A 17,014-nucleotide genomic window follows, 5' to 3' on the forward strand; every position below is an offset into this window, starting at 1 on the left:
ATTTCATTATTCCATCATGATAAGTTTGTCATGCTACATGCAGTTCGTGGTATAAAGCCAGAAACATATTGTATCCATACTAAATTGAGCAAAATATGCTGGTATTTGACTAATGTTACCATAGTTACTGCAAAAAATCCTTAAAAATAGCTCAAATAAGCAAATAATTAATCTTAATAAAATAACCAAAACATCCAAATATATTTTGGTATACTATTGTTTAGCAACTGTACATTTTGGCATTATCAATAAGTATACATCTGCGTCTTGTATTTAACACATCCAATAAATATTTCCTTCTTTTATTTTTCATTTTATGACCCGATTCAGCTTGATCATTAAAGTACAACATCGGTTTATTATCATTCATAAATAAAGGTTGAACAAACCCCCAACTCTATACATCAAGGACTATTACTCATAAAAACCATTGACTAGAAATTTATTATAATATCAAAAAAAGAATTAACAAAAAATTTGAATTTGAAACATTTTCGTGACAATGTTTAGAATCGTCATCAAATTAGTTCAAACCTGCCTGTTGTATATAGTGATTTTTGACATTATTTGCCCAAAATGTGTAATAGTCTCTAATTAAATTGAATATTACCACGTGTGGATAACACTTTTTAGGCTAAAAACAAATGTTACATGTTATGTTTCAAAAACGAATGCGGAATACGTCTTTTTGATTTTTATATTTTTTTGAAGATTTGTTTTAAATTTGTTTTTGAAATAAGATGTCATCATAAAATTGTTGTTCATTTACATAAATGAAGTACAACATTCAATTGCTTTATACCTAAACAAATTTTCTTCAAAATATTTCTCAGAATTTCATGATTTTACCATTACGGTAAAAAAATAAAATAAAAATGAATTTGGTGTTTCAGTGGAAATTGTCGCGCTAAGAAAAACGAACGCACGAAAACGTGTTCCAAAAATGTGGCAATTTTCAATTGAGTTAAATAATGTAAAATACTACAATATCAAAATAATGCATTGAAATGCGTACAGACATTCCTTGTATTGGTTTAAGGGGGTACTACACCCCTGTCCAATTTTATGCCTATTTTTGCATTTTTCTCAAAAATTATAGCACATTGGTGACAAGTAAGATATGTATATTATAGGGGCAAGGACTACAACTATTGTACTGCAAACTCAGCAACGCAAAGCAAGTAGTTATTGATGATTTATTGATCAAATATTGGTTTTCCCTCACTTTTGACTGTAACTCCACAACTGTTGTCTGTGCTGAAATAAAATTTACAGTGCTGTAGTTGTAGTCCTTGCCCCTATAATATACATATCTTACTTGTCCCAAATGCGCTATAATTTTTAAGAAAAATGCAAAAATAGGCACAAATTTGGGCAGGGGTGTAGTACCCCCTTAATGGTTTTTGAAATAATATTCAAAATTAAAAAACCTGTACAATATCTTAATTTTACGGTAAAATCGCTTATAATCATAACCCATCTAGTAAGAGCAGAAAGCAAAACTATATCCATTTGATATAATAATTTGATATTTTCCTACACCATGTAGTTGTATTTGACTATATAATTTCCCCATCTTGTTCAATGTTAAGCCGCATACCCTAATGGGGATGGTATTTTGTACAGCTATATAGTTCACTAAACCGTCTTAACAAACAAATAAAATATGATTAGGATTATGCTATAGGCGGTAACGAAGGAGAACTCCCTCATGGTAAAGGTCATTAAACGAAGGAAAAAATGCTACGTATACTCTCGGCATCATTCGCAGCCAGCCAAGCCGCTGTAATTAACACACTCTACAACTTTGCTGTTCGATACATCCGTGTTTTCATCCTCTCGCTGGTCAATGTTTCTCTTCCGTTGAGGTTTCTGTCTTAAGGTGGTGATACTTTCCTTAAAAATGATGATGGCGTTGATTGCATAATTAGGATGAAGTTGTTACGAATACGGTCTTGATGAGTAAAGATTACAAATGTGTGTTCCTTTGAGAAGCTCTTTTTAGGGGAGGAATTGTCCATTTCATATTTTGAAAGTTTAATATTCTTTTCTTAGAAAGAACTCATTAACAGTACTGAAGATCTTTTCTACTGAAGGAATTCTTTACATTTGGTACAACTTGTTAAGCTTAATATGATAATTTGCCATTTTAAGGACAGTACTTTTACAAATTAAAGCTATTTTTGAGTAATATGCATCAAAATACAACAGGCCTAATTCTGCTCACAAAATCCCAATGTATGAAAAAACAGAGAAGATGGTATTAATGAATTATATTCACCAAACAGTCATCGCCACCTTAACAAAATAATTATACCAAAACCTCTTCATCTCATATATCAAGTTCTTTGTTACATGACCATTAAATGCCCCTTTTCCATCTTCTTCACGTTCTTAAAAAGCAATAATTGTTATGATTTTCAAGTGTGTGTCCGTGTTTAAGTACATTTTAATCCATATTTGTTTCCCCCATATCGATGACGTCGAGGCTTTGTTACGTAATGGGAAATAGCTTAGGACAACAAACCAATATTTATACCATTTTTGATTGGGCTGCGTCTAATTGAATTGACAAAAGCATTGATGGGCGGACAAGGGTTGCACCTGTCGCGAATTAAGACAATGAAAGAAAATCACTGGCTTTGTTTTACGTCATGAACGTTTGAAAAAGAGAGAGTGAGGAAGAGAGACTAAAATCGTAAGACAGAAAGATGTAAAGACAGACAAGGACAGAAAGGCAATGGATAAGAGAAAGAAGGAGAAAATATAGAACTGAAACGGAGATATGAGAAGAAAATAAGAGAGAAAAGAAGGTTGTGTTTGTGCTATTAGTATTGCGTTATCAGAGAGGGAGAGGGTCAGAGGGAGGGAGGGGGAGAGAAAAGAGAGACACACATTCGAGGGTGAGGAAGAGAGACTAAAATCGTAAGACAGAAAGACAGAAAGACAGACAAGGACAGAAAGGCAATGCATAAGAGAAAGAAGGAGAAAATATAGGATTGAAACGGAGATATGAGAAGAAAATAAGAGCGAAATGAAGGTTATGTTTGTGCTATTAGTATTGCGTTATCAGAGAGGGAGAGAGAGGGAGTGGGAGAGAAAAGAGAGACATACATTCGAGGGTGAGGAAGAGAGACTAAAATCGTAAGACAGAAAGACATAAAGACAGACAAAGACAGAAAGGCAATGGATAAGAGAAAGAAGGAGAAAATATAGGATTGAAACGGAGACATGGGAAGAAAATAAGAAAGAAAAGAAGATTATAATTAATTTATATTAGTATTATGTTATCAGAGAGGAGAGAGGAAGGGGGGGAGAAAAGAGAGACATACATTCGAAATGTTAACAAGAAGAGAGAAGAACTTAGACAGAAAAGGAAAGGGATTAAAGATAGGGAAAATAAAATAAAAATCACAGCTGTGTCTTAATATAAAATATAATGGAAAATGGAAAGTTGCTCGTATCAGTTTTTCAATCTGTAAAATTGCAATAAAATAAACATAATTATCTTTTATCATGCTAATATATAGAAATGGCAATGAATGAATTAATTGTAATAAAACAAATCAGTCACTAACATATCAATGTTTTACGTCTTAATCAGTTAGATCATAAATAAACAAATTATTGCATATTAAGTGTAAAATGAGATGTCATTAATACACGATTTGTATCTTCAAATGATGTAATTAATTTCGCATAAAATATATTAATCTATAGACAAAAATTTTCCGCAAAAACTTACACTATAAGCACTACAAACTCTATACCAAAAGTGCTTATACAAAATGGTTCATTACCCAACATCCTCTAACTCTTCAAATTAAGTGTTTTGTGCCCTGAAGGCCATAAAAACGTACCTTAAGGACACTTCCTCTTTTCACACATAACCGTTACCATAGCAACAGATGGATGATCAAAATTGACCGATTGAGACTGACTTTTGTACTTTTCTAGCATCTGAAACATCCGTATCGATAACGCTAAGTCCAGTCTATTGTCTGTGCGGAGGCTAGACTAGAAACAGACCAATTATTTTAGGTCTAAACAAAGTGCTCATCTGTTGCGAGCCTAAAAGAGACCCTTTGTTCTGATACTAAGTTACACACACACATGGTCAACCAGCCTTGCGTTAACCAATGGTTTAATAAGTAATTGTTTTCTGGTCAATGGTCACTCAAGCTCAGACCCTTATCTCTTTTTTGTGTGTCAGGACAATCCGTAGATGGTCAATGGTCAAATGATGAGGCTCAGATTCAGATTGGAGATCACGATGAGATCACAATAGTTTCGTTCCATTGTTATAATACAATAAGATCTATTGTTAAAATAGGGAATACGGTTTTTGTACTCAACATTGTTCAAAGGTCATTCGCGCTGGTTTAGTATGTTGAGATTATTGGACGTTGTACTTAGAGATTGAAGTGTTTTAGATATGGTTCTTACAGATTAGGGTTTTTATTTTATAAATTCTTTCTCTACAAGTATTTTATCGTGGTTTAACCAGGGACTACTACTACTAGCCTAGTACGAGTGAGAATTTCAGATTACCTATGCACTCTGTATTAAGGGCTTAGATAGCGACGTTTTCACGTATTTTTTGTGGGACCTGAGAGCGCATCAGACATATTGAATTGCATTTTTAAAACGAGGAATGTCCTTCTGATATCAAATAATTTTGATTTTTTTTAAATTCGCGATATAATACACATTTTTATGGCAAATAATTAAAAATTGGAATTTTTGATATTTATTAGTCCTCGATCAAAATAACTTGTATAAATCTAATGACATGTATACTTTAAGTGTATGTAGCTGGGATGAAGAGCCGACGACCAATTGAAAATTTCGACTTTGATATTGAAGATTAAAGTTTTTATTCCTAAAACCTGAAAAAATTTAGGTCTTTTGAATGTTATTAAAGCGTTTTATATCCTTTATATACCCTTTATATAACCAGACATCTAAACGATTTTTTTTTTTTTTTTCTAACATTTTGTGAATATTTTAGAAAACGTTTTGCGATTGCTGGAAATTAACCTATTATTTGAAATTGAAGGTGCGCTAAAGTTAATGTCTACAATTTTGAAAATATATTTTGAAATTTGCGTTTACCTTTTCTTAAAGACAATTTTAAAACAAATTGTTATTCATAATGTGTAATGACAAATTAAGCAATATTGCATTATATTTTTGTTTTTAATAAGATTTCGGTTCATCATCAATATTAGTTTATAGACCCCCTGTATTTCAGAAAACGTGTTGTGCACACAAATAACGCATAGAACAATAATTGTAATAAATTTATTTAAAGTCTTCTATAAAATCTAATGATTGTGAAATTTGATATAGAAAGATTCAATCATTCGTATAAACTCATTCATTTTATTTTCAAGAAACAAAAAACCAATAAATCGCATTCAGTGCAATTATTTTCTGTATCTGTAAGGGCCCTAATACGGAATCCTATTACATTTTGTATGTTGTTCCATCACTAAATCAGCCTGAATCACACACTACATATCTTTCTCGGCGCAATGTTAATTTCATTTCAGTTTATACTTTTGACTCAAACACGTGCGTTATATGGCAACAATATCTAAGTCTTGGAGACCTCTTTTGAAGCGAATATGAAGCCCCTGGCATCGTCGGGGTGTACGCACTTGAGATCAGTATAAAACTCCACTTCACTTCAAACGAACCCGACTCCCTCTGCACTCCAAATTAAAAGCTAAATCACGGCTTCATTACGTTCCCTCACTTTTTTATATTATATATTTTACGGTAACGGTGTGGTGTAGTAATAAACTAACTGTGAATAGGAATGCGAGAAATGTGTTAACTGCGTACATGTTTGTTGTACTGTTGTTGTCTTTCTGTGCGATTTGAGAATTTAAAAAACAAACATTAACCTGTTTCTTTCTTTGTTCAATTTATTTATTGATTTTTCTATTTATTTCTTTGTTCATTCATTCATTCTATTTTCCTTCTTATCATTTATCTTATTTCTTTCATTTGTTTATTTTTTATTCTTTCTTTCATCTATTTATTCATTAATTTATATTCTATGTTTTGTTTGCTTACTTATTTATTTCATTTTGTTTGTTATACTTATTAACTATAATAAATTCAGTTGTTTTGATTTAACCAATTTATTATATGTATTTATATATTTGCATCACATATATTGGATCTGTGTTTGTTCATTTATTCCTTCCTTCTTTCTTTAATTTTTTCTTTCATTTATTATATTTTTTGTTTATTTGATTTATATTATATTTATTAATGATATTAATTTATTCAGTTATTTTTATCTAAACAATTTATTGTAATTATTATTTTTATTTGTTCATTTACTCGTTCCTTCTTTCTTTCATTCTTGTCTTTCATTCAATTATTCATTCATTTATTTTGTTTATTTATTTGATTTTTATTATTATAATTAATGATTATTTATGCAGTTGTTTTTATCTAATTGCTTATTTCATAGTATCGTATTTTCTATTAACCACTATTTCTGTACTATTCTCCACATCAAAAACAATCGCTCAATCATCGCTACCAATCACTGCGATAAACAATAGCACTGCATCTGCATAATTGTCATTGCTAATTGGGCTATTCTACTTGCAATCCACACCCCCTGTGGAAGACACAACCTTAATCTCACACACAAGGAGCATGAATTTCAAGTGGGGTTACCTGAATGGGTGACTCCATTTGAAATTTACTGTACACCCCCTGTGTGGGAGATTAAGGTTATGTCTTCCACAGGGGGCGTCGGGCTTTTAACTGGAACAGCTCATGACTCTTTTGTTTTAAGAATACCCTGTAGTTTAGTAATAGAATAGTATAGAATCACAGACAATTGACAAATTATTGCTAATAGAATATAGTACATTTCTATATTTATACCAACGACTACACCAGGCAGTGTACTACCACCAGATGCGGGCATCATCAATGTCATCATCATCATTATCATGGGTGGAGAACTTCAATGATAAATGGTGCTACCAGTTGGTGGTATTACACTATTACTATGGATCACAATGACCTCATCCCAATGGAATAGTTCAACAACCTCAATTACACAATCAAAGTGCAAAATGTGACCTCAAGTTGCAGAGTGTTAGTTTTTGTACCCAAATTTTCAAAAGTCATTCAATGAATGTACAAATGTATTTAGAGTTAGAGAACTGTGCCCTGATAGATGGGCATGTTATGGATAGTGAATTATAGCTATTTGGAGGATGGGGGTGAGGTGTGTGTAAGCCTCTAAGGGGTGTGATGTGGGGGTGGGGTGTATGTGTATATTTGTTCTTATTTGTATATCAATATGCGTGCATGCTGCACAAAAGACCAACATTGTTATTTGTCTTTACCCAGTACTATCTGGCGTTAATTAATGACGTTATTTTTGCATGGAGGTTTGTAGCAAGGAAAGTTTACATTATGCTCAAGTTTGTGTATATGTGTGCTGCATGGCAACTATCAGATAAGAAATGCTGTGCGATTTGAGGTTTTGGTGGTGTGGAGTGGGGTGAGGTGTGAATGAATTGATAGTACTAATAGTGGGGTGTGTCAGAGGGGGGAGGGGTGGGTGTGTACCGTGGGGTGGGTGCGTCAAGGGGTGCATCTGACTAAGATTTACTCAACTTCTGACGCTTTTTATTAATGATAACATCGACTTTGAATGCAGGTTTGAAGACTGGAAAGTTTATCTGATTATGTCATGAAGTCAGGTATATAATTATTAATACCTATGTTGGGTAATTTTCAAACTAAAGCTCGTTTTCTGTAGGGTGGTATGTATAGGTTGAATGGGGTGTGTTGGGTGGGTGTTGATGAGTATAATGGTGAATAATGCCCCTCTATACGAATTCAATCTTGAAGTACAATCTTAGACAAAATGGTTCTAAGTAGAACATAAAATGGTTCTTGAACTGCCCTGTACGTGGAGCCTTAAATGGTTCTACAAAGAACAGAAAATGGTTCTGGAAAGGCTAGAAAGAACCATTTTAGATCTGACAAGGGTTCTGAACTGGCCACAGAGAACCATTTTAAGTTCTTTCAATTCACAAGAGCCCTTATTTTGAGGGTTCTACAAACAGGACAGACAAGAATCCTCTTTTCTAAAGAGTTTATAACTTGTCAATTGTGTAACCAAACTGACCCAATAAACAATTAAATGCATTTTTTCTTCATTTCAGATGAAATCAGAATGGGCATAAGGGTACAAGCCCTAAATAGTAGCTTTTGCCTATTCCAATGGACCTTTTTGCCGTATTTTAAGTGTGAATTTCAGGATAAAATAAATGTAAATACTAACTTAGACCAATTAAACAAATTAAATATAGCCTTCACTCCAGTCTGCATGCACTAATCAATTATTGACCAAATCATGATTTACTATAAATCAACAAAATCAATTATTTACCATGTGACAGTCTGCTAACTTTAAAACCATATACAGCATTAAAATCATCACCACTCTTTTTTAGCTTTTAGCTGTTATAACCTAAATGTTTTTTGTATAACATTATAACTATGGCGCGCCATAACTTACACAATCACTGTATTTACCAACCTTGCCAACTTCAAAAATTCTTGTAGTGTTGTACATGGTACGTGATGGTGACAATAAACTTGAAAGATAGAAATAAAGCAGCAACAGCAAAATGATGCAACGTATGAAAGAGGATTATTGCCTGCATCTATTGAACATCTGCCGCGTCTTCAACTCATGCACAGGTGATGCACTGTCTCCGCATCAAGGCAAATTTACACACTATTATGTTTTTACAATGTTGTTCTTGTTAATAACATTTTGAGTCTATATGAGGCGTGTAAACTTATTGACCGTGGTAATTGTACTCAATTGTTCTTTCGTTGACTTGGGTTCTAACTCAATTTGAAGCACTAAGCACGCGTTCCGTAAAAATTTGTTCGCAATGTTTTTGTTAAAAGTCATTTATTTTCAAGGCTTTTTTGTCTTTTTCATAAAACTTGATTTGTGGGGATGTTTTGTGTGCACGTGGTAAGTCATCGACCGGGTGGAGATTTTTTTTTCCCTTTCTGATGGAAGATTTGCCTAGCTGTTAATAATTGCAGGTGCTGCAGAAAAAATAGCGTAATTGGATTAGAAGTCACTTTTGGTGTCTAGTTTTTGTATTATTTGAAACATCAGTGAAGAGTTCCATGTAATATTAAGTGTTCAAGAGTGATCTTTTTACTTTACATATAGTTACTTTTGATTGCTTTCAACTGACCTCTTATGTTGATCTTGAGTAGATAATACAAACTATTCAAAATTATTGGTACCCGTCAGTTTTATTGAAAATGGACGAGTCTGGATCAAAATAATTTGTAAATTAATTGTAATCAAGTCATAAATTTATATACATTTGTATATTTCAAGAGAAAAGTTGAATCTGAATCGGAAGAAGCAGGCTTTTTAATAAACATCAAAATGGATGGGTACCAATCATTTTGATACAGCTTGTACAGCCGATCTAACATTGCCTCTGATTGGTCAATTATATGATATCTTCATTTTAATCACCAATCAGAATGGAGCTTTGCAAATAATTCACCCCATTTTTTTTTGCGTGGTAAAATTATTCTAACAATGTTGCTGATTGGTCCAATTAATAATGAAAACCTCTTTTGGACCAATCGGCAGGTAGTTCTCATGGGGTAAAACTGTGGCCACATGAAATACATTCTCACATAATTATTTCGCTTAACATTTTTAATTTGCTTTAACACTAAATCACAATGTCAAGATAAAGATTATTTTAATTTAAAAAAAATATGGTTTTAAATCCAATTCTTTACTTGAAATTGAATATAAAGTGAACATTTCTGATAGTGTTCCTGAAAAAAAAAAATTATAGGGGAGAAATTTACATCTAAAAGTTGCAATTGGTCTATATTTTGGAATCGAACCTTGCATAATTATGATCATGCATAGTAACATAATGTGTTTTTACCTGAAAATGGCTAATCAGTTTGATTCAAAATCTATACATGCATTTTACTTATCTCCACTTACATGTAAATCAAAATCAAATTCGACTTACATTTTGATCACAAAATGCTGTGAGAAGTTTCATCATGAAATATGTGATTTTTGTGAATCTTTTGCAAATTGACGGGTCAAATAATCATGTCTCTAATTATGAGTTGCATTCAACATGCATAATGTGATGATAATTTGTAAGATAATTATGATACTATGCAAATTCGGCGAGCAGTTAACATCTATGGTAACAGTACTAGCACTGTATAATGGTCAGTGGCTTGAACAATAAATGACCAATGGGACCATGATTTATTAATGAGCAGTAGCCTATCATTTATTAAGGCAATGATTATTCTTGATCCAAAGAGAGGAGTATTGGACTATTCCATTTAAAATCCACACTACCCCTGTGGAAGATTTTGGAAATATCTTCCACGGGGGGAGTATAAATTTCAAATGGAATGAACACATTAGACAACTTCATTTGAAACTCACACTCGCTCTGTGGAAGATTCAGGTTTAATCTTTCTCAGAGGGTGTATGAAAATGAAATGGTGCTGCCTTATGTGTTAATTGCATACTCCCCTTGTGGCATATATTTCCAAAATCTTCCACAGGGGTAGTGTGGATTTTAAATGGAATAGCCCAAATTTTATCAGGTGAAAGTGATGATTTTGGATCAAATGGATGCATGATTCTTTGGCTCTTATTTTATTTATTTTGTAAATTATTTGTACTTATGTATTTACTCTTTATGTATTCATGTATTTAAAATTTATTCATTTATTCTCTTATTTATAACGTTATTTAAAACGTAAGTTGAAATGTAAATCAATTTCCACATTAGAGAGATACACATCTTTGATTTAATTTCATTATTTGTCTCAAAATTAATTGAAATCATTGTGAAATGTATTTTAGAAATTAAAACAAATGATGTATAATTTAAGGTGTGTAGAAATTGGCCTGATGTCATTTATCAAATCTTGATTGGACTGCATAATGGCTGGAACACCCAAATAGCATTTTAGTTGAAAAATTCACACCCAAAATAAACAATGGTATCACACAATAAACCAGATGAAAATTGCTTATGCTAAATTATACCATAATTTCAACAAAATGAGGCAAAATTTGGAAAATGTAACCTCATTTGAGGTTTGCATTAGCACATCAAACGCACTGCACTAGTGTTGATATCTTAGGCGCTAAAATAGCATTTTAATTAAACAATTTGCCCTAAAATACCAGTAAGAGAGAGTGTTTGAGAGAGAGGAAGAAAAAAATGGTTGAATCTTGGTAACAGCGTCAGTAGGAGCAGGAAAGAACAAGACGAAATCCGACCCCGAGTGGAATGGATTGCCGAACGTGACCTACGGGGAACGCCTGAATGAGGTAGCGCAGAAAAGCTTACACGACTTCACTATGGTGTATTGCGATGAAACACTAAAGGGTACCTGTGGCACACATATATTATGTCAATTCACTACTATACTATGGAGTAAAATACCCCTATTTAACAACAGAATAGAGCACTAGTTATCGACAATTCCGTGCGGTGCGCAAATGGCTCGGCGATTTGAGGGAATCCCCTATTTTGCTATTCATAACAAAGGATTTCGTCACACTGGACTGTAGTATAAATATCGATATTATAGGGCAACTAGAGGACAATCTATTCAGTGCTGTGACCTTTGTGATACCTTTTAATCACAAAGAATCATAACAAAAATGCGTCATTTTTGTATGTAAACTTGCTAATTTTCTCCCCAGCTTTGTTATGTTTTGGCAACATATTGCGCTTTAACGCGTATTAAAATAACCAACATATAAATAGATTAAGCTTAGATGGCTATAGATACACTAAGATGGTTTAAATGTTCTTATTATTAAAAGAAAAGAAAGAAAAAAGGCCAGATGTGCAAAATTAAATTAGGTTAATTAGCAATACTACGTGGCATAGGAGACACAAGAGGGACTCAGAAAAACGCTGTTTAAGACTAAATCCAATTTTAGCAACACAGCACTCAGAGGCTGTTTTTCACACCTTGGTAACACAGTCCATAGTATGTCCTACACGGGTAGAAAAATGCCACAAAGATAGTACGTGTTTAACGCACAACTCCACCACCTTACGGGGGAAAGAAAAAAAAGAGGAAAAAACAGGGCCCCTGGGTTTTACGGACAGCTTTTTTGGCCATGGTGTGGCCTCAGTAGTAAGTAGATGAGGGTGATGAAGAAACGGAATTAGCGGTTTGATATCTCACAATTTGCACGGTCTGAGTGTCACCTAATCCATGATGATTTAATTAAAAGGACGAAAAGGAGAGAAGGGATGGAGGAGAGGGGATGTCAGCAGTCCTCCTCGGTCAAGTTCAAATTGATGACGAATAGTAAACAAACAATAAAGAATGAGTAACAACATAATTTCGATGTGTATAGTATTAAAACTTATATTAATATATATAGCACAACCATGTCTCAGAGTTCACGGTAATTAATATCTCACAACAACACCAATCAATGGTATTAATTAAACAGAGAATCACCTAAAAAATTTAAGTGATTATTAGGTTTTAAACAGTACAATTTGCAAAAAAACTGATGGTAAGAAGATGATGATATATACCAATTATAATAAAAAGGAAAAAATGTGCTACTATACTATAGGTAGTGATACATTTATAATGAACAGACGTATCACGGCTTTGTTTTAACGATTTATCAGCCAGCTTACACAGAAAACACAGTAGCTTTGGTGGGAAAGAAAAAAACCCTGCATATTGCAACACACATGTACAATGTAAACAAGTACATCGCCATGTTTGCTATTTTTCTACAGGCGCTGTTTATTATAACCCCTTTTTGTCTCTTTCCCCTTCAACTTCAATTTCGGTACTGCAAATTGTATCTGATGCAGTTTACTTTAATAACCCCCGTACACGTGTTGTCGTGGCATTAAAATTGAAGAAAAAATATCAAATAAATCAGCTCTGAAAATCCCCCAAAGAGAAAGGAATGGAATTCGTGTGGTCACGTTTAAACTTAACATTTTTTTCTTCTTCCTTATTTCTTTCAGTTCAGCTCAGGAGAGATGATGTTTGAAGAAGACGTCATTATAACATTACGCAAGTTCCTTCCTTATGGTGTTAATACACTCAAATAACATTAATAGAATGACTTAAATTATAAAGCAAACAAAAAAATGGCAGGAAAAGATGTTTGAAGTTTCATGATTTTCTTTTTTATTAATGAATATGTACCGATTATTATACAAGGTGCATCATCAATGTAAGGTGCACATATGCAAATGATTCGGAAAATATACTAACACAGTTTGGCCATCATCATCATTTAGCAGAAAAAATGACGGTGCACACATATGAAATCTCTTTATACACTTTTTCAAAAAAATGCAAAAAAGACAAAATAATACTCTATGGACATAAACAATAATCGGTATTTTTTTAGTAATATATAATTTAAATACTTCAGGAGGAAAAAGTGTCCAATTTTCTCTGTACATTACTAAATAATTAGTTTAATTATGTTAATTTAGTGATAAAACTCTTGTTTGTTTTGCACGTACGTTCTTTCTTCGTTACAAAAAACGGATCGACTATATACATATATCAAGCTCAGAAAGTAAGTGTCGAGTTTTTTGGTGGGTTTTAGATATATCCAAAAAAATCTCCAAAAAGATGATGAATTTTCATTTTATTTTGTTAACAAAAAATAAACAAAATGGTCTTGTAAACAAAAATGGTTTTGTAAACAAATCTACAAATTTCTTCTCAAATATTTTACACTCTTTACCATGGTAACACATAATATATAACAAATATTTGTCATCAGACGTGTGCGTCAAAAGTTTCTACTATTAACACCATTGAAGAAATATACCCTGATTTGGATTTTTACTAAGACTATAGGTGGTATTGAACTTGAAGGTAATTAAAATCTGCTTGAATTGTCACGAACAAACAGAAACACAAACCTTCCAATAGCACACATAGGTTCGACCAATGGGATGAGCATAAAACTATGATAATTCATTAAAAAAATTGCATTTTATCACAATATTACCAAGGTTTTGCCAATTGCTTAAAATACCAACTTTTTGACACAAATGTTTTGATTAATAACGTTTTTGACACAAATGTGGTGGTTTTTTTCACAACAGAAGCATAAAAAACATTTAGTTTGTGAAAATTGTCTTACAACTTTTTATGTTCAAAATCAAATGTCATTATTATGCAAATCATGTACGATAGAGCCATCCTTTGATTTGATTGGTCAATAGTATTAGTACATACCACCCACAGTCTTAGAGATAAAGACATATAATATAATAATAATATTAATAATTATAACAATAACAAAGTTCTGCGATTTATAACAATAAAACGACCCTGTTTGTTTGGACGATAGAGAGCAAAAATTGGGTAAAAATCGCAATTTGACAATAATTAAATCATGACAATGTAAAATAAACATACAGTAAAAATATGATGTGTTTTCTACTAACAAAATGATATTTTTAAAACAGTAAAAGAACATTTCATCAAACAGTTTATCATCAGCAGAAAACACATCATTTAGCAAGGATCACCCACCACGCTTTGATGAAACTTAGGTTCCAAAATTGACCAAGTGTGTATAAAAATCTCATAATTCACTTTGAAGTGCGGTCTATTTGATTACTTACAGTACAATACAAAAAAAGTTTGGCCTGCACATAAAAGTTCTACAATAGCCGGATTAGACAATGCCCATTTTTTGCCCAAAAAAGACAATAACAATGGGTGGGTCATTGCGAATGGTCAACATAGCTACTTGTTTTTTATACCAAGTGCGGTTATTTACAAAGTTTATAGAACAAAATTGTGATTTTTTTAGGAATTTGTTTAAGGTATCATACCTTGCATGGTAAAGGTGGTGTGCTGCAGCATCAAAGGCAGATGACCCGTGAGCTAACAGCCCACTAGTGAAACACGTTACAATGACACAAGAATACATACATTGTCGAAACTTTTTTCACACATCAAAAACACCGGCTTGCCTTTTTAGTTAGCCCCCATCACTGCACACAATACAAAAGTTTTTGCCCGTGCTCAGATGGACAGTACAGGTATACAGCTTTTTTTCACATAGCACAAAAGTTTTTTTCTTCAGTTTTCTTGCGATCAAAAGTCAATGTTTTTACTCAAGTTCATAATCGATGATAAGTGTCACTGTTGTTTTTTGTCATCGGCGATCCTGCTGATGTCACTTTACAATTGTCATCTTTTCAGCGTTGTCGTTGTGGTCACGCCCCACCACACAACATGGACAGATAAAATAATGCACAAAGTTTTGTTGTCCAGCTTTTCTCTCTTACTTGCCTCAACTGTCAAAATTATCACACAAATTGTTGTTAGGTGAAATAAAGAAGAGAAAAGTTGATTGTTTATTTTTGGTCGCCTACCATCTTAATAGTCATTGCGAATGCGACATTGATCCATTGTGATGGCTAGGAGGGGGTGACACTGAGTGGGGTCCACCATGACTCACATGATGGTGCGAATGGCTGAGATGTTGCGCTTGTGAGATATGAGGTCCTAAAGGAGATGTTGAATGAGGCATGGTTACTGGGATAATTGGGGGTGGGGGTGATACAGAATGTCCACTTACATGTATTGGCGAACCAGAGTTCATGTGAGCGTGTGACGGGAGTGTTGTAATGACAGGCTGATGGATACTGATTGGAGAGTGCATGAGTTCAGAGTTAGTTGGCGATTCAGAGCCGGAATGAGGACCACCGTCACGGCATGGAGGTGTCATTCGCTTCTCCTTCTGTCGACGATTGCAGAACCACACGCGCACAACTTCTTTCTCGAGTTGTAAGGAATCTGCTATACTTGTTATCTCTTGTGCTGATGGTTTAGGTTGTTTCATAAAGGCATTTTCAAGCGCTCCTTTGATGGTCACTTCAATACTGGTACGCTTCTTGCGTTTGCGTCCCTGCGCGGCGATTTTGTCCAGACTTGTTGGTGAACCGGACGTTGAGTCAGCTTCCTCAAGCCATTTAGCGAGTAGCGGTTTCAGTTTACACATGTTCTTGAAACTCAATTGCAATGCCTCAAATCTGCAAATTGTGGTCTGACTGAAAACGTTGCCATACAATGTCCCTAGAGCCAGACCTACATCAGCTTGCGTGTAACCAAGCTTGATTCGCCGTTGCTTGAAAGATTTAGCGAATTGCTCCAAATCATCGGAGCTCGGAGTGTCGCATTCTTCCGTCACAACGACATCTCCTTCTTCGATAGGGTCATGATGGTGTCCATTATGGATGCCAAGATGATGAGCGTTGAGAGAGGCTGAACGGGGAGATGGTTGGCAATATTGTTGTGGATTGACCATACCGTTCATAGCCCCATACATATAATTGGGAGAATGCCCCGCAAGATGCCCTGAGCCGGTCGTGGTTGTCATCGGCATTGACATACTCATCGGCATTGCCATGTGCGGACTTTGTGAACTCCATGAAGACATGGAAGATTGCGTATGATGCGGCGAACGGTGCAAATTCTGAATCTCTTCTCTAGTTTGACCAATGTTTGGTTTCACATCTTGACCCAAGAAGGGTGCTGGTACTCCCGTGGCCCAGGGGTTTTCAGCGGAGTGTGGTGCCGTCAAGCCGACCCATTGTGCACCGTGGTGGGCTAGAGGTAGTCCGTTACCGGCCGCCTGGCCCATGAAATCATTGCTGCTGAGTTTCTGATACATCACGTTAACTTGTCCAGAGTTCATGTTGTCAAGCGCATTGGAAGAAGTACTTGTGACTGCTATAGCGTCCACTGGACTACTGCTAGTCTGGTAGATAGGGGGTTCTGCTGAAATACTGGCCATGGTAATTGGTATTCCTAAATAAAAACACTACGCCGCGACCAAATCTGACTTGCAAATGTACACACACGATAACTGACGGTAGAGTAAACTCATCAC

At 34.2% G+C, this 17,014-nt stretch overlaps 1 protein-coding gene across 1 annotated transcript in view; it reads right to left on the minus strand.

Annotated features, from left to right (window-relative positions):
* Positions 1-13,248: 13,248 nt before the first annotated feature.
* LOC140141057 (POU domain, class 3, transcription factor 4-like) overlaps positions 13,249-17,014 on the minus strand; it is a 3,796-nt gene continuing 30 nt past the window's right edge. Inside the window, exon 1 of the mRNA XM_072162833.1 lies at positions 13,249-17,014. This exon is cut by the window's right edge and continues 30 nt beyond it. Within this exon, the coding sequence (XP_072018934.1) occupies positions 15,506-16,918 (1,413 nt within the window). The 5' untranslated portion in view covers positions 16,919-17,014 and the 3' untranslated portion in view covers positions 13,249-15,505.

This window comes from Amphiura filiformis, chromosome 19, assembly GCF_039555335.1.
Source record: "Amphiura filiformis chromosome 19, Afil_fr2py, whole genome shotgun sequence".
Taxonomy (NCBI): Eukaryota; Metazoa; Echinodermata; class Ophiuroidea; order Amphilepidida; family Amphiuridae; genus Amphiura; species Amphiura filiformis.